Here is a 24,794-nt window from a genome sequence, read left to right as displayed (position 1 = left end):
AGATTTCTTGAATGGGAGAAAAATGAGGGCGATACTTAGACAAGAACTCAAATTGGGAAAAAAATGACAAGTGGCCTACCACAAGGTTCTGTATTGGCTCCAATAATGTTTGCCATATATATAAACGACATGGATGAAGGTGTGAAATGTTATATGAACTTTGCCGATGATGCAAAACTACTAAAGAGAGTAAGCACAGAGGAAGATTGTAAATCACTAAAAACTGGATAAAGTCTGGGAATGGAGTCAAAAGTGTGAACTTCAACATCAAGAAATGTAGTATAATGGAATTTGGAAAAAAAAGTAAAAATAGAATATAGGGACAATATAAAATTGGTACAAAGGAAGCTCAAAAAGTTAACTCAGAAAGGGACTTCGAAGTAATTATCAGCAATGACATGGCACCAGACAAACATCAACAAAACAGTTGGAGAAACCTTCAATTTATTAAGATCAATGAAAGTGGCCTTTGACTACTTGAATGAAGAAATGGTAAAGAAAATATTAGTTACATTGATAAGACCAAGATTGGAGTATGCTGCGACACTATGTTCACCCAGTACTAAAAAGAATATAAAGGAATTAGAAAGAATTCAAAAAGCAATGACAAAGATGGCACCAACACTCTCCAAATTGACATTCAAACAAAGATTGTCCAAACTCGAACACCCTGGAACAAAGAAGAGAAAGAGAAAATCTACTGACCATCTACAGAATTATGAAAGGTATGGAAGTCCTCGATAGAGTTGATTTATTAAAGTGGGATAAAAGAAAAAAATAAATGGACATGAAAAGGAACTTAAAAAGGATAGTTACAGAAGAGATCTGAAAAAGAATAGTATGAGGAAACAGTGAGTGCAAAAACTATACAAGAATTTAAGAACAAACTTGATGCTGAAAGATACAAAGATCACTATGAGCATAGCTCTTGTCCCATACTAAAAGAAATTTATAATGAGGGAGTATATAAATATGTACCACAACAAAAATGGAAATAACATACATAAAAAGCTGGTACAACAAAAGTACCAGGAAGTGTTTAGAAGCAGCGATCATTCAAGGAACGAACACTATTGAACAAAACAGGGGCATGTTTAACATCTCGCCCCACATAATTCCCCTAATACCCATGGCAAGCAAAAATTTTAAATATTTAAACCACCCTTTGTGAACATTTCACCCACAGACGTTTGGGCCAGCATTCTCAACCTTTCCCAGTGTTCAATCACCCCCCCTTCTCCTCCTCTTCCTTCCTCCCCTTCTTCTTTTCTCTCCCCGTTCCCTCCTTTCCCCTTATTTAATCTCAAGCATATATATCTCAACTTGTACTTGAAAAAGCTGTAATAAGCGAAATGTCATACAAATAAAGGCTCCATCCTCATGTGGTGTTTAACTCGTCAGCCTTGTCGGCAACTGCCACTTTCATGAAAACAATAAAAGTTGTAGTGAAGCTAACGATGATAGAGACAAAGCTTGGAAGAAATGGAAAAGAGACAAGAAAACAAGCAAATGGCAAAAGTACATCAACCTTAGAAATGAGTATGTAAAAATATGCAGAGATGAAAAGAGAAACTATGAAAAATAGATAATAGATAAATGCAAGGAAAAAACCCAAACTATTTTACAGGTATGTAAATGGAAACTGAAGAACAAACAAGAATTAGAAAAACTGTGCAATGGCTGAAATTATGAACAACCATTTCAAATCAGTATTCACAATAGAAAATTCACCTAACTGTGAGGAAATAGAGAGAGAGTTATCTCCCTCAATGAAAGAAATAATCATAACACAAAAGGAAATCAGCGACCAAATTAAAACCCTTGATGTTAAAAAATCACATGGTCTGGATGGAATTGCAAATTGGATATTGAAAGAATGCATGGAAGAATTAACAGACAAAATATACAATATAATTAAATTCTCACTTAAAGAAGGAAAAGTGCCACAGAACTGGAAGAAGGCAAACATTGTACCAATATATAAGGTAGGAAACAAAGAAGACCAATCTAACTACAGACCTGTCTCACTAACAAGCATAGTAGCAAAAATTTGTGAAAAACTTGTCAAAAATAGATGGGTTAAGCATTTGGAAGAAAAAACTATACTGAATCCAAATCAATTTGGATTCAGACAAGGAAGATCATGTACAACAAACTTGATTTGCTTCTATTCAAGACTAATGGACATAATACAAGAGAGATGGGTGGGCAGACTGTGCCTTTCTAGACCTACAAAAGGCATTTGATAAGGTACCATAGAAAAAAATAATAAAGAAGATTGAGTCAATAGGTGGCATCAGAGGAAAATTATTGGAATGAATGAAAGACTTCCTGATTGGGAAGAAAATGAGAATAGTATTTAGAGACAAATTCTCAAACTGGGAAGAAGTGATAAGCGGTGTCCCGCAGGGATCAGTACTGGCCCCAATCATGTTTGCCATATACATTAATGACATGGATGAAAGTGTAGTGTTATATGAATTTCTTTGCAGATGAAGCAAAGATACTAAAGAAGGTAAAAACGGAGGAAGACTGCAACTCATTGCAACAAGATTTGGACAAGATCTGGAATTGAACTCAAAAGTGGGAAGTAAAATTCAATATAAAGAAATGTAGTATAATGGAATTTGGAAAGAGTAAAAACAAAATATCGAAAGATTACAAAATTGGTGAAGAGGTGAAAAAGGTACACTCGGAGAAAGATCTTGGAGTGATGATCAGCAAGGACATGACACTGGATAAGCATATTGATACAATATTCGGAGAAACCTACAATTTGAGGTCAATTAAAGTGGTGTTTGCTTATTTGGACGAGGAAATGATAAAAAAAATTCTAACTACACTAATAAGACCAAAACTTGAGTACGCAGCAAAACTATAGACACCCAGTACCAAAAAGAATATAAAAAAATTAGAAAGAATACAAAGAGCAACAACAAAACTAACACCAACTCTTTCCGAACTGACATATGAGCAAAGACTGTCCAAACTAGAATTACCAACTTTGGAACAAAGAAGGGAAAGAGGAGATTTGCTGACTATCTATAGAATAATGAAAGGACTGGAAGTCTTAGATATGAATGACTTGTTAATAGGGGATAATGGTAAAACAAGAGGACACGAAAAGAAACTAAAAAAGGATAGTTACAGGAGAGATCTGAAAAGGAACAGCTTCCCACACAGAGTGATAGATACTTGGAACAAATTAGACAATGAAACAGTGTGTGCAAACACTATTCAAGATTTTAAGAAAAAAACTTGATGCTGAGAGATACAAAGATGGCACCACGAGCATAGCTCTCTTCCCATATAATACAACTTGGTAAATAAAATACAACTAGGTAAATACACACACACTCAAATCATTAAATAAACCCTTCAAGATAAACTCAATATTCCAACAACAACTCCCAGACATTAGCCCCACAGAAAAAAAAAAAAAAAAAAAATCCTATACCTGAGAGAACCACACTAGCATGCCTATGCTCAGGTCACATCCAGTATTACAACCGTACCAATTAATAACACTGGTCAACAAAACTGATTAAAATACCTGTCCCATGAGCAAAAGGTTAACTTGATATAATTCATTCTGCTGATTTCAAATGTTTTCAGAATTTTTCTTTCAGGCATATTTTTTCTGTGATTAACACATTAAATTTTAAACAATTATAACTATTGAGGCCAATATTTCAATTAAACTTACCTTTAAACTGTAGAAATGTATGATTTTTTAGTATATTTTGCTTCTAGGAGATCCCATTTTTAGTGTCCAACAGTAATCAGTCAACATTGAAGAGCCCCACTTCCCTTGATACCGGGTTTAGAATGTCCTGGTGAAACCTTTCACTGTGCTCGTCACTCACGGTGCCAAGATTTGCATGGAGAAAGTCCAAGTTAGAGCCTAGGAAGTGGATTTTTAGGCTCGTATTGCATCCCATGGTCTTGTAGGGTGTCAGCAGCTCTTTTACAATTTCAGAATAGTTATTTGCTTTGTGATTCCCCAAAAACTCTGTGCAAATTTTCTTAAATGACAGCCATGCAGCTTTTTCACACTCAATTTTGGTCTCTCATCAGCCCTCTAATCTGTGGTCCAACAAAAATACCTTCTTTGATTTTTGCATCATTTACTCTAGGAAACTTTATTTTTCAAATATGTAAATCTCTTGCCAGTTCTATCCATGCCTTTAACAAAACATTTTATCAACCCAAACTTAATATGCAGAGGCAGAAAATTTTTCTCTGAATCAACAAGAGGAGGACTGACAACATTCTTCTCTCCTGGGGGTCAAGAGATCAATTCGGCCACACATTCTTTTCATAGTGATTTTTTTTATCCTGACTGTCCCACTCACAGAGAAAGCAACAAAATTTTGTGTACCCCAGCAGCATTCCAAGGAAAAATGCCACAACCTTTAGGTCACCAAAGATATTCTATTTATGTTCTTCATAGTTATTTTTTTGCAATAGAAGCTTCATACTCTTGTATGTTTCCTTCATGTTAGCTGCATGGGCCAGAGGAACAGAAGGCAATTTATTTCCACTGTGGAGCAAAACACCTTTCAGGCTCATTTTTGAAGAGTCAATTAGCACCACTTACTCCTGTCATACTTATGGTTAAGTTACTCCATAACAGACTATACATCATTGCAAAACACCACACCATCCTCAAGTGAGAAAAAACTGTTCAAAATCACAATGTCGCTTACGATAAAATCTAACTTTGGGTTCTTTCTGGAGAAGATTCCAGCCCTTTAACCTGAAAACAAGAAGTTCAAGTTGCTTTTTTGACATGTTTAAATCTCACACAAGATCATTCAGATCTCCCTGACTCAATAAATGTGGTTCACTTGAAGAACAGATTGGCTGAAAGTGCATAACAATCTCACACAGTGTTGCCAAGTGCATGATTTAAATTTATCCCACATAACACATGTAACATACAGTGGAACACAAAAACTGTGCGTGATGGAAAAAAACTGGATATTATTTTTGGATTCTGCATGCAAAAACATACAAGATACAGTTATTGTTTTCCATGGGACAAATTCTTTGTTGACCAATGTAATAGGCATGGCCAGAGATTTAAACTGCCCCAGATGTAACCACAATACAGAGGGCAAGGAACACCTCATACTACAATGCCCCATATGACATTTTGCTCTGTCCTATAATTACCCACCACAAACAACACTACGAAGTTTATTCCCTGAGTGACCTGAGCTAACATGACTGTGGCTAGGTTTCTCTGGGCTATGAGTTTCCTGTAGAGGAGACCCCAGACATGGGCATGAAATAAGCTACAAACATCTGAACACAACTTACTGAATATGTTCTGGTACTTCAGCATATACATCAGTGAACATTTCCTTCCAGTTAGGTTTGAGTCTTTTCTCTGCTCGAGCAAATGCTTGCATGACCTAATGGAGAGAGAAAACCACACTAAGTGCATTTATCTAAAGAAGCATATAAAAAATCAAATAAATCTATTCATCTATCTATATACCATGAGCTTTTTTCCCCTTACAAGGGAAGTAGCCACGTCAAAAGGCAAGTACTCACTTCCACCCATTCCATTCCCATCCACCATCCTTTCCTCCCTCTCATTTTAGCTCCTCATGGATGATGGATCATCCCTAAATCCTTCCCACTGCCCTAGGTTAGAAGCAATGCAGTAAGACAGCGCATCCACAGCAGGGGCACTTCATTTAAGTGGTCAACCCCTCTCTCCATCCCCTGATGCAGAAAAAGGAGAAGACAGGAAGAATCCCTTAGGAATGCATCAAAACATCATTCATACACAATCACTCCCTACTAACCCCCCTCCCTTCCTTGTATCACAGTATCATCTACACACAGCCATTCTCCACTTGCCCCTCTCCTGCCTTCTCCCTTCTTTGCTTATCAGACATTTCCCTCTTGCTCAATGCCCCTTTCACCATATCAATCCATCTCATCCTTGGTCATCCCCTCAAGTTAACTCCGTCTACCTCCTCCTTCCACACCTCTTTTACTAATCTTTCTTCACTCATTCTTTCCAAAAGTTCAAATTATCCCAATACTTTTTCATCAGCCCTATCTGCCATCTCCTTTTCCACCCCAGCTCTCCTTCTCATTTCTCACTCCATGCAACTTTGTAACCCCTACCATACTCCTCAAACATTTCATCTTCAACACATTTAAACTTTTCCTCTCTGCTTCTCTTCAATTCCAGGTTTCTGCTCCATGCTGTGCCATTGGCACAATTACCCCTTCATATAGTCTTCTCTTTGCATATTCATTTCCAAATGCCTATTTCTTATGACATTTTTTAATCTCTGAAATACATTTACTTGCTTCTCTCAATCTTCAATTTAATTCCACCTCCACTTATCCCTTTCCTGCCACATACAATCCCAAATACAGCTATCCACTTCCTCCAGCCTTTCTCCATTAAGACTTCCTTTCAACTTACTGTCATCCTCTCCCCTTGTATATCTCATCACCTTACCTTTACCCACATTTATCTTCAAACTTCTCCAATCTTATATCCCCCCCAAAACTCCCTAACTCCATAATCATTCCTCTGACCCTGCTACAAGTGCAGTGTCATCAGCAAACAACAACTAGTTCATCTCTCACTTTTCTCCATTTTCTTTAGAAATCTCCAATCCCTAGCCCATTACCCTCACCTTTACCTCCCACACAACCCCATCCATGTACACACTGAACAGCTATGATGACATGACACATCTCTGACACAGTCCCACTTTTACCTCAAACCACTAACCCTCTCCTTTTCCAGTTCTAACACAGGCTCTACTACTCTCATAAAAAAATCAACTGCCCATAACAGCTTTCCCCCAATCCCATATACCTGCAATACCTCCCACTGTGCCTTTGTCTACCCTGTCATAAGCCTTTTCCAAACCCATAATGGCCCACAAAACATCCTTACCTTTTGCTCAAGATTTCTAACATATCTGCCTTATCACAAAAATGAATCACAATGGCAAAAGCCGACAAGACTGTGAGAATAAACACCTTGTGAGATGGAAACCTTTATTGGTACTACGTTTCGCTTGTTACAGCTTTTTCAAGTACAGACATGACACACACTCTGAGCACATATAAGCCAACAGGGAAGGAACTGGGAGAGGTTATCAGGGAGGGGTGGGTGGTAGGTGGAGGGGGAAGGGGAGGGGGGGAGGAGGGGGAAGGGGAGGGGGGGAGGAGGGGGAAGGGGAGGGGGGAGGAGGGGGAGGGGGACGGGTGGGACTTGGTGGAGGGGGAAGGGGAGGGGGGGAGGGGGGGAGGGGGGGAGGAGGGGGATGGGTGGGACTTGGTGGAGACAAAGGGGGACATTTCGGACAGTTTGTTGAAGTGGACTAAGGGGGACATTTCATACATTTATTTAATGCGGGTAACAGATGGATGATAGGAGGGGCGATGTTAAACATGCTGTAACAAGCGAAACGTAGTACCAATAAAGCTTTCCATCTCACAAGGTGTTTATTCTCACAGTCTTATCACAAACATCTGATCCATGCAATCCCTACCTTTTCTAAACCCATATAGTTCCTCACCAATTTACCTCAGTTCTTCTCTTAATCTTTTCAATTAAATCCCTCACATATGCCTTCCCAACTACACTAGACAAACTGATCCCTATGAAATACTATACTCATATTTGCCCCCTTTTCCTTTGTCAAGCAGAACTATACAGGCACTCCAGTCCTTCTGCACTCTACCCTCCCTTAGACACACATTAAACAACTTCACTAGCCAATCCACTATGACTGTACTTTTTCACACTCTGCATGACACTCATCTAACCCAGGTGCTTTACCTCTTCTCATAATTTCTAAAACTACTTGTACCTCATCTTTTCTTGTTTCTCCTCCATTTTCCTCTCCCATCACTGAAATTTTCTTAAGTGCCTTCCATTGATAATACCAATGCCTCCCTATCCTCCTCCACGTTCAACAGCTCTTTAAAAAAAACTGCCCATTTTCCCTTTACTCCCATCTCTACTATTAACATTTGTCTATCTGTGCCTTTTACCTCTTCTCTACTTAAATCACCTTCCCTTCCTCTCTTAACCCCTTCAATATGATAACGCCTGCATAGGCATCATGAAGAGCAAGTGGGTATGCAAGGATACCGATGTCGGTGTCTTGATTATATATACAGACACTCCTCAACTTACGTTTTAGTTACGTTCCGAACGGCTGAACGTAAGTTGAAAATGAACGTAAGTTGTTAATGCACATTCTAGTAATGTATGACCATTCATACTGTACTATACATCCGTAAATTCTATTACTGTATCTTATAAAACACCCCTAAATCATTAATTATACACACAACATTGTAAAATACAGTAAACTTCCACTTATCCGAACTCCAAGGGGGATTAGAAATGTCCGATTAACCGAAATGTTCGGTTAATCCTACTTTGTATGTTTCGTTCCCGTGGAGTTTTATGCGGTAATGTCAGCTGCAATATTCGTACCTGTAAACTTAACATACACATGGAAATGCTTATTATAGTTCATAAACATATTCTATAGAGTATAAACAGACGATCGGGTGTAAACATGGAGTGTACTGCCACCGTGTGAGCACTTAGTGAAGCTCGCGGGTGGCGCAGGGGTGGCGGAAGAGGCGGTGGGGTGTTTGAATATTCGGTTGAGATCCAAATACGTTCGGTTGAAGCGATGGCTCCCGTATTGAGAAAATGTTCGGTTAATGCGATTATTCGGTTAAAACGCGTTCGGATAAGCGCGAGTTTACTGTAACATTAATTTCAAATAAATTAAATTCAAGCAACATAAATTGAGATGGTGGAGGAGGCAAGGCACGTTCAGTCTGTCGTTTGTGCCATGTAAACAATGGACGCAGCGTCATGCGTAAGTATCGTTTGAACTACGGAGAGCGCGCTAAACTAAAAAATTCACTCAAAATTTTTTTTTTTACATTTTTTTTTTTACAGTCAGTTCAAACGTAAAATCGAAAAAACGTAAAATGAATTAACGTAAGTAGAGGAGCGTCTGTATTGTAGTTGTACCTGCGTCACCCCCATACTCTGTAAACTGGCTTCATCATATTTTCTATGGTTATAAAAATTCACGGGTGAAAGAGAACGAGCAATACAGCGGTAACTTTATTTTTTATAATGCGAGTATTATGACGCAACATCGCACGTCTGGCAGCTAATGCTGCCCGCGAGATTTTGGCCCGTATTGAAGGGGTTAACTTCCTTTCAAAACATCTTTTTATTACTTTCGAAACTTTCTGTCATACAATTTTATATCTGCTCTCCTTTTTGTTTTGCTTTTCTTATCTTTTCTTTGCACCTCTCCTATGCTTCTCTTGTTCTACTTTGCAATCAGTACCTGAATGCTCACTTCTCTTCTATTTCATTTCATCATCCAACTACTCACTACCCTTCCTCCTATTTCCTCCCATCCTCCTTGTTCCATATACCATCTTTGCACACATTGTCACTATCTCTTTGTAACATCCCCATTCATCCTCCACTCCTACCTCTATTCTTCACCACCTCCCACACTTTTCTCAGCTTCTTGTACTCCTGTTCCTTTTCCTTCTCATTTAAATGGTTTAGTCTAAGCACCTCTCTACATTCCACCCTTTTCCTCTTCCACCAATCCTTCACTCTCAACTTATCTGATATTCCCCCCCGTTCTCTCCCCAAGAACATGGACACCCAGAACTCTTCTTATTCTTTTCCTGGATATCACTACATAGTCCATTAATGCCTTATCAACCACCCTTCCATCCACCACCCTCTCCTACAGGTACTTATGCTTCACTTTTTTTGTAAACACTGTGTTAGCTATCATCAACTCTCTAAACACATCTTCACCATTAAATTTCCACTATAAAATAAATAACAAAATATATTTGATGAATAGAAACAGAATGAACAAAATAGAAAATAGTTAGTCTACTTTGTCAATGAATTCTTTCAATCTTAAGTTTTTCTTCTATAAACTATAGCAAGTAATTGTATAACTCAGGAATCAGAAAGGATATGACTGGGCAGGTACAAGCTGAAATGAAAGCAAAATTCCAACATCAGGTATCAAAACACAGGTTCAAAATTGGTAAGAAAAACAGTGTTTAAGAAGACAGCCAAGCACAAGTATACTTTGAAAAGGGCAGTGGATGGAAGGGTGGTTGACAGGGGATTAATGGAATATGTATCAGTATCCAAAGTAAAAGGAAGAATGGGAAAAATGTCAGAAGATTCTAATTATGCTACTAAACTACAGTGAACAACAACTTCTTGTATACATAGTGCACACCCACCTGTCGTTTACAATCATCCTTCCATTGCTTTTCTTTGTCATCATTCCACCAATTCTTGTTGACCATATATGTACGTAAACGGGCTATGGGATGTCGTTTAGCATCCCAGTTACGTACTTCATCAACAGATCTGTATGCTGAACTATCATCTGAGGTACTGTGATGACCAATCCTGTGCAAAATTGGTAAAGATCATGTAAAATAATAATCCATATGAAACTGTCATCTTTGGGAACTATGATAACTACCAGTGATCATACTTAACATATGTATCAGTGAGGACATTCTTATGAATGGAGCAAGGAGTGGAAAATGAAATTCAATGCATACATACCAAAGGCTTTTTTTCCCCCTTACAAGGGAGGTAACCAAAAAATAAAGGCATAAAACCACTCCCACCCATTCCATCCCTATCACACTTCACTTCCCTCCACTCTCTTCACTCCCTCTTATCTTGGCACCTCCTGGATGACGGGTCATCCCTGCATCTCGCCCACTACCCTGGGTCAGAAGCAGTGTCAGCAAGGCCACTTCATTAAATTGGTGACCCCCCTCTTCATCCCCTCATGCAGAAAAGGAGAAGAAAGGGAGAAATCCCTTCGGGCTGCATCAATTTATTTCTCATACATACTCCCTCACCCCCTATCACCCACCCATTCCACCTCATGCATCACATCAACCATGGACAACCATTCTCCATTCACCCATCTTCTGTCCTCTCCCATCCTTCCTCAACAGACATTCCCCTCATTCCCAAAGCCCCTTTTACCCCATCCATCCATCTCATCCTCGGTCGACCCCTCACATTCACTCCTTCCACACCTCTTTTACTAGTCTTCTTCACTCATTCTTTCAATGTATCTAAACAATCCCAATATTCTTTCATTCACCCTATCTCCCAACTCCCTTTCCACCCCAGTTCTCCTCCTCATTTCTCACTCTAACCAGCCAAGTAACCCTTATCATACTTCTCAAGACACCTCATCTCAAACACATTCAAACTCCTTCTCTCTTCCTCTCTTATGTTCCATGTTTCTGCCCCATACAGTGCTGTCAGCACAATCACTCCTTCATACAATGCAAAGATGATGAAAATTTTGGGTAGGGGTCAATGCAAAACAAGACTGTCATAGTTATAAAATGGCTGATGAAGTAATCATAACAGCAAACAAGGAAAATTATTTATGAATCTCAATGAGGGATGGTTACAGAAAAACAAACAGAATAACAGGAGTCACAAACTGTTAATGAATGTAAATCACATTTCATTATACTGAGGAGGAAATGAAGAATATCTATCTATATAGCAAGGGCTTCTTCCACTTACGAGGAAGGTAGCCTTATCAAAGGCATGCACCCACTCTCATCCATTCCACTTCCATCCACCACCCTTTCCTCCCTATTATTTCAGCTCCCGTGGATGAAGGGTCATCCCCATCTCCCACCCAATGCCCAGATCAGCACTGTAGCAAGACACACATCCACATCAGGACCACTTCACTTGCACAGTAAACTCCCCACCCATTCATGAGGAAAATAGAGGAGACTGGGAGAAATCCCTTTAGGCTACATCACAATATCAACCATACACAGTTATTCTCCACTCACCCCTATCCTTCCTTCACCCTTCCCTGCTCAACAAACATTCTCCTCTTGCTCAAAGCCATTTTAACCCTATCCATCCATCTCATCCTCAGTTGTCCTACTAAGTTCACTCCATCCACCTCTGCTTTCCACCTTTTTTGTTCATTTTTCTTCATTAATTCTTTCCATGTGCCCAACTATGCCAATATTCTATACACTGGGCTGCATAAAAAATAAATAAATAAATAAATAAATAAAAATAAATAAATAAATAAATCCTTGCAACAAAGATGTAGCATTTCCCATTAGTTTTGCATGCTGAATCCAGAAATCATACTCATTTTTTCAGGGAAGTTCTCATTTTTTTTGTAATAACTGAAACTAAATGATTCACGTTTATCATGTAGAAATGCGTCTGAGCCAGGTCTATAAAATTCCTGTAAATTTATATAGGTAAGTAAAGGCAAAGAGATTGACAGGCCATTTTATTCTATTGAGAAGAAACACAATTGTATTAAAATATTTGAATGTTGAGGCCAGCTATTCTCCTTGAAAGGCACGCATTCGAGACTTTCTCTTATGTGCCGGTGTATCAGCAGATATTGCCCGGCTTCTCTGAAGTGACTAGCAGAAATCAGCCATCATCATCACATTCCAATTGCCTTGATAGTGGTGCTCCATTTCAGATATATCTTGATGGAACCTCTCCCACTGTTCCTCACTGAAGTCACCCAAGTTGGCAGGAAAGTAGTCAAGATGGCTATGAAGGAAATGCATTTTTAGGCTCATCTGTACACCAGCCATCTCATATGCTTGAAGCATGTTCCCATCTCTTTCTTTGTAGTCATCAGCTTTCATGTTCCCCAAGAAGCCTATTACAACTGACTTAAAACTATTCCAAGCACTTCTTTCATGAGGTGTTAATGCTTCAGTAAAGCCAGTATGTGAAAAAAGCTCACAAATCTGTGGTTCAACAAATATGCCAGCTTTCATTTTAGCATCACTTACAGATGGGAATTTGTAGGACAGGTACTTCAACCCTTCTCCATCTTTCAGAAGTGTTTTTACAAAGTTCTTCATCAATCCCAGCTTTATGTGAAGTGGAGGTAGAAGCACTCTGTCCACTGGTATTAGTGGTATAGCTTTGACGTTATGGCAGCCAGGTACAAATTCCATCTGTTGTGGCCACTGCACTTGTCGGTAGTGTATGGAATCTGCACAGCTGTCCTACAAGCATAAAAAGCATGGAAGTTTTGTGTAGCCGCCCTGCTGCCCTAATAAAATATTTAGGACCTTCAGGTCACCACAAAGAAGCCAGTTGTGATCCTGATATTGTATGTTGTTAAGAAGTGACATGGTAGCATAGGTTTCTTTTAGGGTGACAGAATATGCAATGGGCAATGATGCTACTTTTCTGCCATTAACCACTTCCATACGGTGAAGCCTACATAGGCGGCATGAGGAGCAAGTGGGTATTCGATGATGCCGACATCGGCATCTTGATTATATTTATTGTAGTTGTACCTACATAACCTCCATTCTCTCTATACTGGCTTCATCATATTTTTTATGGTTATCAAAATACACGGGTGAAAGAGAACGAACGACTGAGCACTGACTTTGTTTTTTATAATGCGATTATTATGACGCAACATCGCATGTCGGGCAGCTAATGCTGCCAGATGTGCGATGTGCCCCGGACTGAAGAGGTTAAAAAGTAGCATTGCTGTCAGACTCCTTGTAGAGGAGTCAATAAAGAGTCATGTTAATATACCATGTCATCTGTCTTAGTAAAGTACTGCACAAATTCCTGCTCTCAATGTCTATACCATGCAAAGCATGTGCTGCTCCCCAAAAAAAATTTCTCTGCTAACCTTGAACCTAGCAATTGTGCATTATTTTGACAGCCCAAAATCTCAAACAAGGTCATCTAGCTCACTTTGTTCAAACAATTAAGGGTTTTTCCCAGGGATCCTGGTAGGGTGAAACTCTTCATACACATCTGCATCTTCATGGTCACTACTTGAAGAGTTACTTGAACTGCTATGGTGCACATTCTCAGCACAAAATGGTACTGGGACGTCATCACTGTGTGGTACAGGTCGCATAGCTGATGGAATGTTTGGATATTTAATGTGTTTCATGCTTTTAGCATTCCTTCCTAGCAATTTCACCATACAGAAATAGCAGTCATCTTGGTGATTTTTCGTTTCCCTTTACTCCAATGGGTGAACCGAGAAATACAGTTCACACAGGCAATGTGAGGAGCCCATGGCTTGCCCTGATCTCCTAGTTCAATGGCAAAGTTAACATTTTACTGAAGATGTGATAGTGTGTTTCTGTTTTGAGGGTGTGTACTTTCTGCATATGTAGCCGAATGAGTCAGGATGGTTCTTGCAAGTCTGTGGCATCCTTCAGTTAATCTCCAACAAAAGAAATAAACATGAGACACAGTCAGTGATCACACGTGGACATTACACAGTAATAATTAATACATAGCTGCCTATACACCTAGCACTATAACATATGCTGTGTAACACAAAAACTAGAACCCCATGAGCAAGATGAACACGACCAATATTCAGCATGCAAAATTGGTCTGAAAAATCATATTGTCATTTATGTTGCATTTTTTAATGCAGCCTCATGAATCAGCCCTATCTACCAGCTCCATTTCCACCTCAGACTGGAATATGAAGTGATGGTGTGGACACCACATAAAAAAATATATACATACAAGAAAAAAAGTATACAAAAGATGGCAACCAGAATGATCACCAGCCTAAGTATTATGGCTAGCTTATACATACATACATATACCAACTGCTTTTTCCCCTTACAAAGGAGATAGACAAAGTCAAAGGCTTAAATTCACTCCCATCCATTTCTTCCTCACATACTCCATTCACATTCACCATCCCTCCCTCCCTCTTTTCTTGGCTCCGCCTGGATGATGGGACATCACTGCAACTCACCCACTCCCCTGGGTCAGAAGCAATTTAGCAAGACATAGCACATTCACAGCAAGGGTGCTTTATTTAATCAGTGACTCACCCATCTCCATCCCCTCATGCAGAAAATGAGAGGACAGAGAGAAATCCCCTTGGTCTGCATCAAAATATCATTCACACAGTCCCTCACCCTCCCCATCCCCCACCCACTCCCTTCCATGCATCACAGCATCGTCCATACACAACCATTTGCCACTCACCCCTATCTTTTGTCTTCTCCCTTCCTCAACAGACATTCCCCTCTTTCCCAAGTCCCCTTTTACCCCCATCCATCCATCTATCTCATCCTTGGGTGCCCCCTCATGTTCACTCCATCCATCTCTGCCTTCCACACCTCTTTTACTAACCTTTTTTCACTCATTCTTTCCATGTGTCCAAATCATCCCAATACTCTTTCATTAACCCTATCTCCCAACTACCTTTCCACCTTTGCTCTCCTCCTCACCTCCTTATTTCTCACTCTGTCCCCTTTTCCCTTTTCAATCATTTCATCTCACATTTTAACTCTATCTGTATCCCATGTTTCTGCTCCATACAGTGCTGTCAGCACAATCACTCCTTCATCTCCTCTTAGCAACCATTCTTAAGTGTCTATTTCCCATTATATTTTCAATCCCCCAAGGCATTTGCTTGCTTCTCTCAATCTACATTCTACCTCCATCTCCACTCCTCCCTTTCCCACCACATTCACACCCAAGTATCTAAAGCTATTCAATTCCTCCAGTCTTAACCACTTCCATACGGTGACGTCTACGTAGGCGTCATGAGGAGCAAGTGGGTACGAGATGATGCCGACGTCGGCATCTTGATTATATTTATTGAAGTCGTACCTACGTAACCTCTATTCTCTCTAAACTGGCTTCATCATATTTTCTATGGTTATCAAAATTCACGGGTGAAAGAGAACGAATGATTGAGCACCGACTTTATTTTTTATAATGCGATTATTATGACGCAACATCGCACGTCGGGCAGCTAATGCTGCCAGACGTGCGATGTGCTCCGGAGTGAAGAGGTTAATACTCACTTTTAGAGAAAACCGAGTGCGAGAGAGAGTTGGGAGTTCTAGTGAGTCCTGACCTTAAAACCAGGAAACAGTGCATTAGCGCAAGAATTGGTTTACTAATAGGGTGGTCAACAAATGGAATAGACTTAGTAACCATGTAGCGAGTGCTGAACCTATCAGTTGTTTTAAGAAGCGGTTAGACAACTTTATGGAAAAGGATGACAGGTGGTGATGGATATCGAGCTGTCTCCTTCATTCTTATGTTGTTATGTTATGTTCATTCTCCACTTATCCCTATCCACTCCCTTGCTCAACAGACATTCCCCTCTTTCTCAATGTCCCTTTCCTCCCATCCATATCTCATCCTTGGGCATCCCTCTGCTTTCCACACCTCTTTTGCTAATCTTTCTTCACTCATTCTTTCCATGTGCTCGAAACATCCCAATAATCATTCATCAGCCCTATCTGACAGCTCTCTATACACCCCTGCTCTCCTTACATTCTCATTTCTCACTTTAACCAACCATGTAACCCTTACCATACTTCTCACACCATCTCAGACACTCTTAAAATTCTCTAGGTAAAATATATGGTATACTCAATTTGTTAAAGTACTTCTTATAACTCTACTCAAAACAAACCTGTATGTCATGGCTTCAATTAACACAGGTCTATTTTCTTTGACTGCAATATCTCTTGCAGCTTTAGTTGCATTGTATACTGCAAATACATCATTGCCATCAACACGAATGGTGGCCATACCATATGCAGGCCCTCTAGAGGCAACACCATCACCTCTGTACTGTTCACTAGTTGGGGTAGAAATTGCATAACCATTGTTTCGGCTGAAAGAGAAAAGAGAACAAGTAGTGTTAAAGATTCTATGGACAAGGTTGCCTGAGTTTATTTTAGTTAAGCCCTTTACTTGGGCTCTCAAGTCATTGCAGGTTTAATTATATAGAAGCATGAATGAAGACGTTCCAAAACTATTTCAATTGTAATGTCATACATTTATTGCATTTATCATTTGATCCTTAGTGAACTATTAATGGATAAAAATATAAGAACTTTATTCATGATTTGTCATACTCAAGGAAAATAATTTTCATTAAATACTAGTGTGTTGGTGTATGTTGGAGAGCTTTTATAAGACTGTATTGTTGTTATTAAGAAAATAGACAAATTTAATTACCACCACCTGAGGGGAGTGGAGTATGTAGGGGATGGAATGGGTAGGAGTGGTTTCTATGCCTTTGTTTTTTGGCTATCTTCTGTGTAAGGTATATATATGTACCTGAGAAAAGTTAGTTTTTGAAGAAAATGCTCATTAACAAGAATAGGAAATACTAAATTACATCAAGGTAATAGAGAATACACAGAAGATATAGAAATGGCAGATATTATGAACAAACATTTAAAATCTGTTTTCACCAAAGAGGAAAAAAAATCTACAAAACTGTGATCAAAGAATCGAAGTACGATTTCCTCTATTGAAGAAATTAAATGTTACTCAGAATGAAATAAGGAATCAAATATTAAAGCTTGACGTTAACGAGTCACATGGCCCAGACGGAGTTGCAAACTGGATACTGAAGGAATGTATAGACGAACTAACAGGAAAAATATACAAAATAATTGAATGCTCACTCAAAGAAGGAAAACTACCAGGAGACTGGAAAAATGCCAATATAGTGCCAATATATAAAGGGGGGAATAAGGAAGACCCAACAAATTATAAACCAGTGTCCCTAATGAGTACAATAGTATAAAATTTGTGAGAGAATCATCAAAGATAGATGAACAAAATATCTGGAGAATAATATACTGAACCTGAGGCAATTTTGTTCCGCCAAGGAAGATCATGTACCACTAATTTAATTAGTTTCTATTCAAGATTGATAGATATATTGCAAGAAAGGGATGGCTGGGCAGACTGTGCATTCCTGGACTTACAAAAGGCATTTGATAAGGTACCACACAGAAAATTACTATATAAACTGGAAACAATAGGATGCATACATGAAAAACTATTGAATTGGATGGAGGACTTCCTACATGAAAGAAAAAGGAGAGTGGTGCTCAGAGACAAATATTCAAAATGAGAAGAAATGAGTAGTGGCGTCCCACAGGGACCAGTACTAGCTCCAATAATGTTTGCTATATATGTAAATGACATGGACAAAGACATTGAAAGTTACATGAACAGCTTTGCAGATGATGCAAAATTATTAAAGAGAATAAACTCTGAAATAAACTGACTCATTGCAGAGGGATCTGAACAAAGTATCAGAGTGGAGCAAGAGATAAGAGGTAGAATTCAACATCAACTAGTGCAGTATAATTGAATTTGGAAAAAGCAAGAGGAGAATATCAGGACAGTATCAAATTCATGGAAAAGAAGTAAAGAAAGTAAATTCTGAAAGGGACCTAGGAGTAATCACCAAAGACATGTTGCCAGATAAACATATAAATAAAATAGTTGGAGAAACATACAATTTGTTGAGATCAATAAAGGTGGCCTTTAAATATCTGGAAAAGGAAACGATGAAGAAAATATTACAAACACTGATAAGGCCAAAACTGGAATATGCAGTGCTCATATAGTCACCCAGTACAAAAATGAATATATGAAAATTAGAAAGAATACAAAGAGCAATGACAAAGATGGTCCCAACACTTTCAAACCTGACATATGAACAAAGACTGGTCAAACTGGAATTGCCAACCCTGGAACAAAGAAGAGAATGAGGGGACCTACTAACCATCTACAGAATTATGAAAGGAAAAAAATGCCTTGATAGAGAGGACTTACTAAATTGGGACAGAGGAAAAACGAGAGGACATGCAATGAAACTCAAAAAGGATAACTACAGAAGAGACCTGAAAAAGAACAGCTTCCCACACAGAGTGATAGATATATGGAACAAATTGGATGAAGAAAATTACTATATGAACTGGAAACGATAGGAGGCATACATGAAAAAATATTGAACTGGATGGAGGACTTCCTACATGGAAGAAAAAGGAGAATGGTGCTCAGAGACAAATATTCAAAATGAGAAGAAATAAGTAGTGGCATCCCACAGGGACCAGTACTAGCTCCAATAATGTTTGCTATACAGACGCTCCTCAACTTACGTTTTAGTTACGTTCCGAACGGCCGAACGTAAGTTGAAAATGAACGTAAGTTGTTACTGTAATATACATCCGTAAATTCTATTACCGTATCTTATAAAACACCCCTAAATCATTAATCATACACATAACATTGTAAAATAATAACATTAATTTCAAATAAATTAAATTCAAGCAACATAAATTGAGATGGTGGAGGAGGAGGGGGGGAGGAGGAGGAGGATGAGGCAAGGCATGTTCAGTTTGTCGTTTGTGTAATGTACACAATGGACACAGCGTCATGCGCAAGTATTGTTTGAACTACGGAGAGTGCGCTAAACTAAAAAATTCAATTTTTTTTTTTTTTTTTTTTTTTTTTTTTTTAGTCAATTCAAACGTAAAATCGAAAAAACGTAAAACGAATGAACATAAGTAGAGGAGCGTCTGTATATGTAAATGACATGGACGAAGGCATTGAAAGTTACATGAACAGCTTTGCGGATGATGCAAAATTATTAAAGAGAATAAACTCTGAAATAGACTGACTCATTGCAGAGGTATCTGAACAAAGTATCAGAGTGGAGCAAGAGATAAGAGGTAGAATTCAACATCAACTAGTGCAGTATAATTGAATTTGGAAAAAGCAAGAAGAGAATATCAGGACAGTATCAAATTGATGGAAAAGAAGTAAAGAAAGTAAATTCTGAAAGGGACCTAGGAGTAATCACCAAAGACATGTCGCCAGATAAACATATGAAATACAGTCGATCCTCGAAAGCCCGGACCCTCGCATGACCGGTTGAAATGAACAAAGGGCATGCTTTTCAAGGAAAGTTCCCAATTTGCCCGGTATGTGGCAGCGACAGCCGTACACGTGTACTCAAAGCCGACCCAGTCAAGCCGCCACCAGGGTGCCGTTTCGTAGAATTTTGTACCAAAACATAGTAAAATAGTGGCATGTGGCAACTGCACAAGGACATGAGGAATTTTTTTCTACATATCAGCGGGGTGTTAAAAACATTCAAAAACTCAAGTTTTGTTTAAAAATAATAGAACTTATCAAATAATAAATGGTACATCAAAATATGACTTTTATTGGTAATTGTGTTACTTATAACATATTATACCCCAAAAGATATGTTTTTACAGTGTAGAAAAAATTCTACGCTAAAGTTTCAGCTTTCTTTTAGCACCAGGGCTGCCGTTTCGTAGAATTTTGCACCAAAACGTAGTAAAATAGCGGCATGTGGCAACTACACAAGGACATTAGGAAATTTTTTCTACATATCAGCGGGCTGTTAAAAACATTCAAAAACTCAAACTTTTGTTTAAAAATCATAGAACAAGTTATCAAATAATAAATGGTACATCAAAATATGACTTTTATTGGTAATTGTGTTACTTATAAAATATTATACCCCAAAAGATATGCTTTATGATGTAGAAAACATTCTACGCTAAAGTTTCAGCTTTCTTTTAGCGATAATAATCTAAAAAAAATATATATAATCTTTATATCTTACTGAATACGTTAGGGCATGGGGGCCTTATATACATTCAAGAATAAAAAAACTAGAACCAACATTGTCAAAGTTTGACAAGTATATCTTGCTATGAAAGTCTGCACACGCCCGAGAAAAATGTATGCCCCGGTATGGCAACACTCCCATTCTACAGGGCAGTGTAGAAAACGCGGCAACCCTGGCTGCCACCACTGTCCCGCGTGTATACCTTCCGATATTTACAGTGTACGTAATAAAAATACAGTACAGTACACTGTATGTACAGTACATTTACATGCCTGTATTACAGTTATTATTACAGAATTATTAGTATTATAGTATTATTATTACAGTATTGTTATTATTACAGTGTTAGAGTATTATTTATATGTGTTTCAATGCCATATCATACATTACTTATACGTATACCGCTACGAAAATCTACGGGTGTTAGGGCGACATTTTCGATGACCAGACTTTTGGCATGACCGGACTGCCCTTCCCCCCAATTAGTCCGGGCTTTCAAGGTTCGACTGTAGTTGGAGAAACATACAATTTGTTGAGATCAATAAAGGTGGCCTTTAACCGCTTCACTCCGGGGCACATCGCACGTCTGGCAGCATTAGCTGCCTGACGTGCAATGTTGCGTCATAATAATCGCATTATAAAAAATAAAGTCAGTGCTCAATCATTCGTTCTCTTTCACCCATGTATTTTGATAACCATAGAAAATTGATGAAGCCAGTTTAGAGAGAATGGAGATTACGTAGGTACGACTACAATAAATATAATCAAGATGCCGACATCGGCATCATTGAGTACCCACTTGCTCCTCATGCCGCCTACATAGGCGTCACCGTATGGAAGTGGTTAAATACCTGGATAAGGAAACGATTGAAAATATTACAAACACTGATAAGGCCAAAACTGGAATATGCAGTGCTGATATGGTCACCCAGTACAAAAAAGAATACAAGAAAATTAGAAAGAATACAAAGAGCAACGACAAAGATGGTCCCAACACTTTCAAACCTGACATATGAACAAAGACTGGTCGAACTGGAATTGCCAACCCTGGAACAAAGAAGAGAATGAGGGGACCTACTAACCATCTACAGAATTATGAAAGGAAAAGAATGCCTTGATAGAGAGGACTTATTAAAGTGGGACAGAGGAAAAACAAGAGGACATGCAATGAAACTCAAAAAGGATAACTACAGAAGAGACCTGAAAAAGAACAGCTTCCCACACAAGAGTGATAGATATATGGAACAAATTGGATGAAGAAATAGCGTGTGCAAACACAATACAAGAATTTAAGAACAAACTTGATCTTGCAAGATACAAAAACGGGTCACCACAAGCATAGCTCCCCTTCCCTTATAATACAACTAGGTAAATACAAGAGGTATTATCTCAATCCACCCCTGTAAGACATATTTACCAGGCTAACAGATAATACAGTGTTCCTTCGCCACTTCGCTCTTCACGTTTTGTGGCTTCAGTGCTTTGTGGGTTTTCCGAAATATATATATATATATATAAAATACAGCCACATCAGCAGCCATATTGCGGAAAGATGCATTGTTTCATTTTGATGCGTGAGAGAGAAGGTTTCCCTGCATGCCAAACAAAGAGATGAGTTGACTCAGAGGCTTTGTACATATCTGTACTGTACTGTACTGTACATGCCAAGGGCACTCATACAAGGCACGTGATTGGTTCCTGGCACATCGACTAATGAGAGCACAAGTGGTTTTATCCTGTGAGCTGATTGGCTGCGCATTATCGCAGCCTCACCCAGCATCTTCCCTTGTTGTGTCTCACCAGTCTCGTCCACGCTGTAGACTATCTCGCATACTGCATCTTAGTGTTGTGTTTGCGATAACTTTTTTGTTTAAGCGGTAACTTTTTTTTATTACTTAAGCCCTTACAATGCTGCCTAAGTGCTGTACCCCTGCGAAAGCTTCCTCCAGGGTGCCCAAGAGGAAGATGATGATGACGACCATCAGCAAAAAAGTGAAACTTTTAGATATGATCAAAGAGGGCAGAAGTTATGCATCTGTGGCACACCATTATGGCATGAATGAATCTACAGTGCTGTACATCAAGAAAGAGGAAGCAAATATCCGCAAAATTGCTTAATAACCTTCAATAAGGAAGCGAAATGTGTGATAACTTCGTGTAATAAGAAAATTGTGAAAATGGAAACTGCATTGGCATTGTGGATTGCCGATTGCAGGGAAAAGACAATAAGTTTGGACACAAATATGACCAGGACAAAGGCCAAAGCTCTCTACGACCAAATCTTGCCCGATGACGACAATGAAAAGGCTGAAGATGGTGCTGACGAACCTGACAAACCTGACCAACCTCAAGCCAGTACTAGCGCTGCCAGGAGTGATTCGCTTCCTTGAGGACAAGGCTTTTCACCCAGCAAAGGCTGGTTTGAAAAATTTAAAAAAAGATACGGCCTCAGAAGCGTGCCTCTGTATGGTGAGGCTGCCTCTGTATGGTGAGGCTTCCTCTGCTGACAACGATGTTGCTCGTTGTTACATGGAGGAAGAGTTTCCTAACCTCATCAGTGAGGGAGGCTACCTCCCTGAGCAAGTTTTTTACATGGGTGAAACAGGCCTTTTTGGGAAGAGGACGCCTTCACATACATTTCTTTTCAAGGACAAAGTGAAGAAGCCAGGCTTCAAGCCCCACAAGGATTACAAAGGATTACAAAGGCAAAGCATGCCGACAGGAGACCTTTTGATCCATATCCATATAAAAAAAAAAAAAAAAAAAAAAAAAAAAAAAAAAAAAAAATCATATTAATAATAAATTAAAACTATAACAATTAAAATACATAAATAAATGCATTGGTATAGTTGAATAACAAACAAACAGGTAAATAGTAAATGATAATAAATTGACATATAACTAATAATAAATGAAAATCAGACAGACAAATTATAACAAAACAAAAACAAATAATATAACATAAATTATAATAATTACAGCATCTTACTTAGGTATTTATCTAAATGATTCTTAAAGCTTCGAACTGAACTACATTGCACTACCTGTGCAGGAAGTTTATTCCATTCATTAACTACACGGTTGGCAAAGTTGTTTCTACCTACTTCCAAATTGAATCTATTTCCGGACAGTTTGAGACCATTGTTTCTTGTCTGATTCTCATTCAATGTGAAAATTTTGTCACTTTTGATGTTGTCAATTCCCTTTAAAATCTTAAAGACCTGTATCAAGTCACCTCTGAGTCTACGCTTTTTTAGGGAAAACAGATTCATGTGCTTAAGTCGATTTTCGTATGATTTATTTTTTATATTTGGAATCAGTTTTGTGGCTCGCCGTTGTACTTTTTCCAGTCTGTCAATGTCTTTAATGAGATTCGGTGACCATACGGAAACAGCATATTCCAAATGTGGACGAACTAACGATTTATATAGCTTGTTAATGAGTGATGGACTTTTGAAATCAAAAGATCGCGCAATCAATCCCAGAATCTTATTTGCTTTCACAGAGGCTGAAATACACTGCTTGGATGATTTGAGGTCGTTACTGATAATTACGCCGAGATCTTTTTCACTATCCACTTTTGTTAACGAATTTCAAAATAACTTGTAATCGTACTTGCTGTTATTTTTACCTATGTGCATTACCTTGCATTTACTTGTGTTAAATTTCATTAGCCACTTTTCAGACCATTGCTGTAATTGATCTAAATCTTCTTGAATATCTAATTGGTTTGAGTGATCATTTGCCACTCCGCACAGTTTTGTATCATCAGCAAATTTGGAAACAGTAGATTTTAGTCCATGGTCTATATCATTTATATATACTATGAATAGAAGTGGCCCAAGAACGGAACCCTGAGGAACTCCACTTGCAACACTTTTCCATCCAGAAGTTTTTCCATTTAAAACAACTCTCTGTTTTCGACCTTTCAACCAATTACTAGTCCAACCTAATAGGCTACCACTTATTCCATGCAAAGCTAATTTAGTAAGAAGTCTTTCGTGTGGGACGGTATCAAAAGCTTTTGCAAAGTCTAGATATATTAAATCTATATTGTTTCTTTTGTCAAAATTCGAGACAACTGTGTTGTAGAATTCGAGTAAGTTAGTCACGCAAGAACGTTTCCGTCTGAAACCATGTTGGCTATCATTTATCAAACGGTTACTTTCTAAATTATATTCGATAGCATCTCTGATGATAGTTTCCATTATTTTTCCTACGATCGAAGTCAAACTA

At 38.6% G+C, this 24,794-nt stretch overlaps 1 protein-coding gene across 1 annotated transcript in view; it reads right to left on the bottom strand.

The window, feature by feature from the left end:
* The window catches only part of LOC143041740 (2-oxoisovalerate dehydrogenase subunit alpha, mitochondrial-like), a 118,686-nt gene that overhangs the window by 16,090 nt on the left and 77,802 nt on the right, over positions 1 to 24,794 (bottom strand). Inside the window, exons 6-8 of the mRNA XM_076213752.1 lie at positions 16,557 to 16,760; positions 10,315 to 10,486; positions 5,326 to 5,420 (exon numbers count right to left, since the gene is read on the bottom strand). Coding sequence (XP_076069867.1) covers positions 5,326 to 5,420; positions 10,315 to 10,486; positions 16,557 to 16,760 — 471 coding nt within the window. The remainder of the gene's footprint in view (positions 1 to 5,325; positions 5,421 to 10,314; positions 10,487 to 16,556; positions 16,761 to 24,794) is intronic.

This window comes from Oratosquilla oratoria, chromosome 32 (assembly GCF_046742065.1).
Source record: "Oratosquilla oratoria isolate Oo_2021 chromosome 32, ASM4674206v1, whole genome shotgun sequence".
Classification (NCBI taxonomy): domain Eukaryota; kingdom Metazoa; phylum Arthropoda; class Malacostraca; order Stomatopoda; family Squillidae; genus Oratosquilla; species Oratosquilla oratoria.
This window is presented reverse-complemented; position numbering and strand designations above follow the sequence as displayed.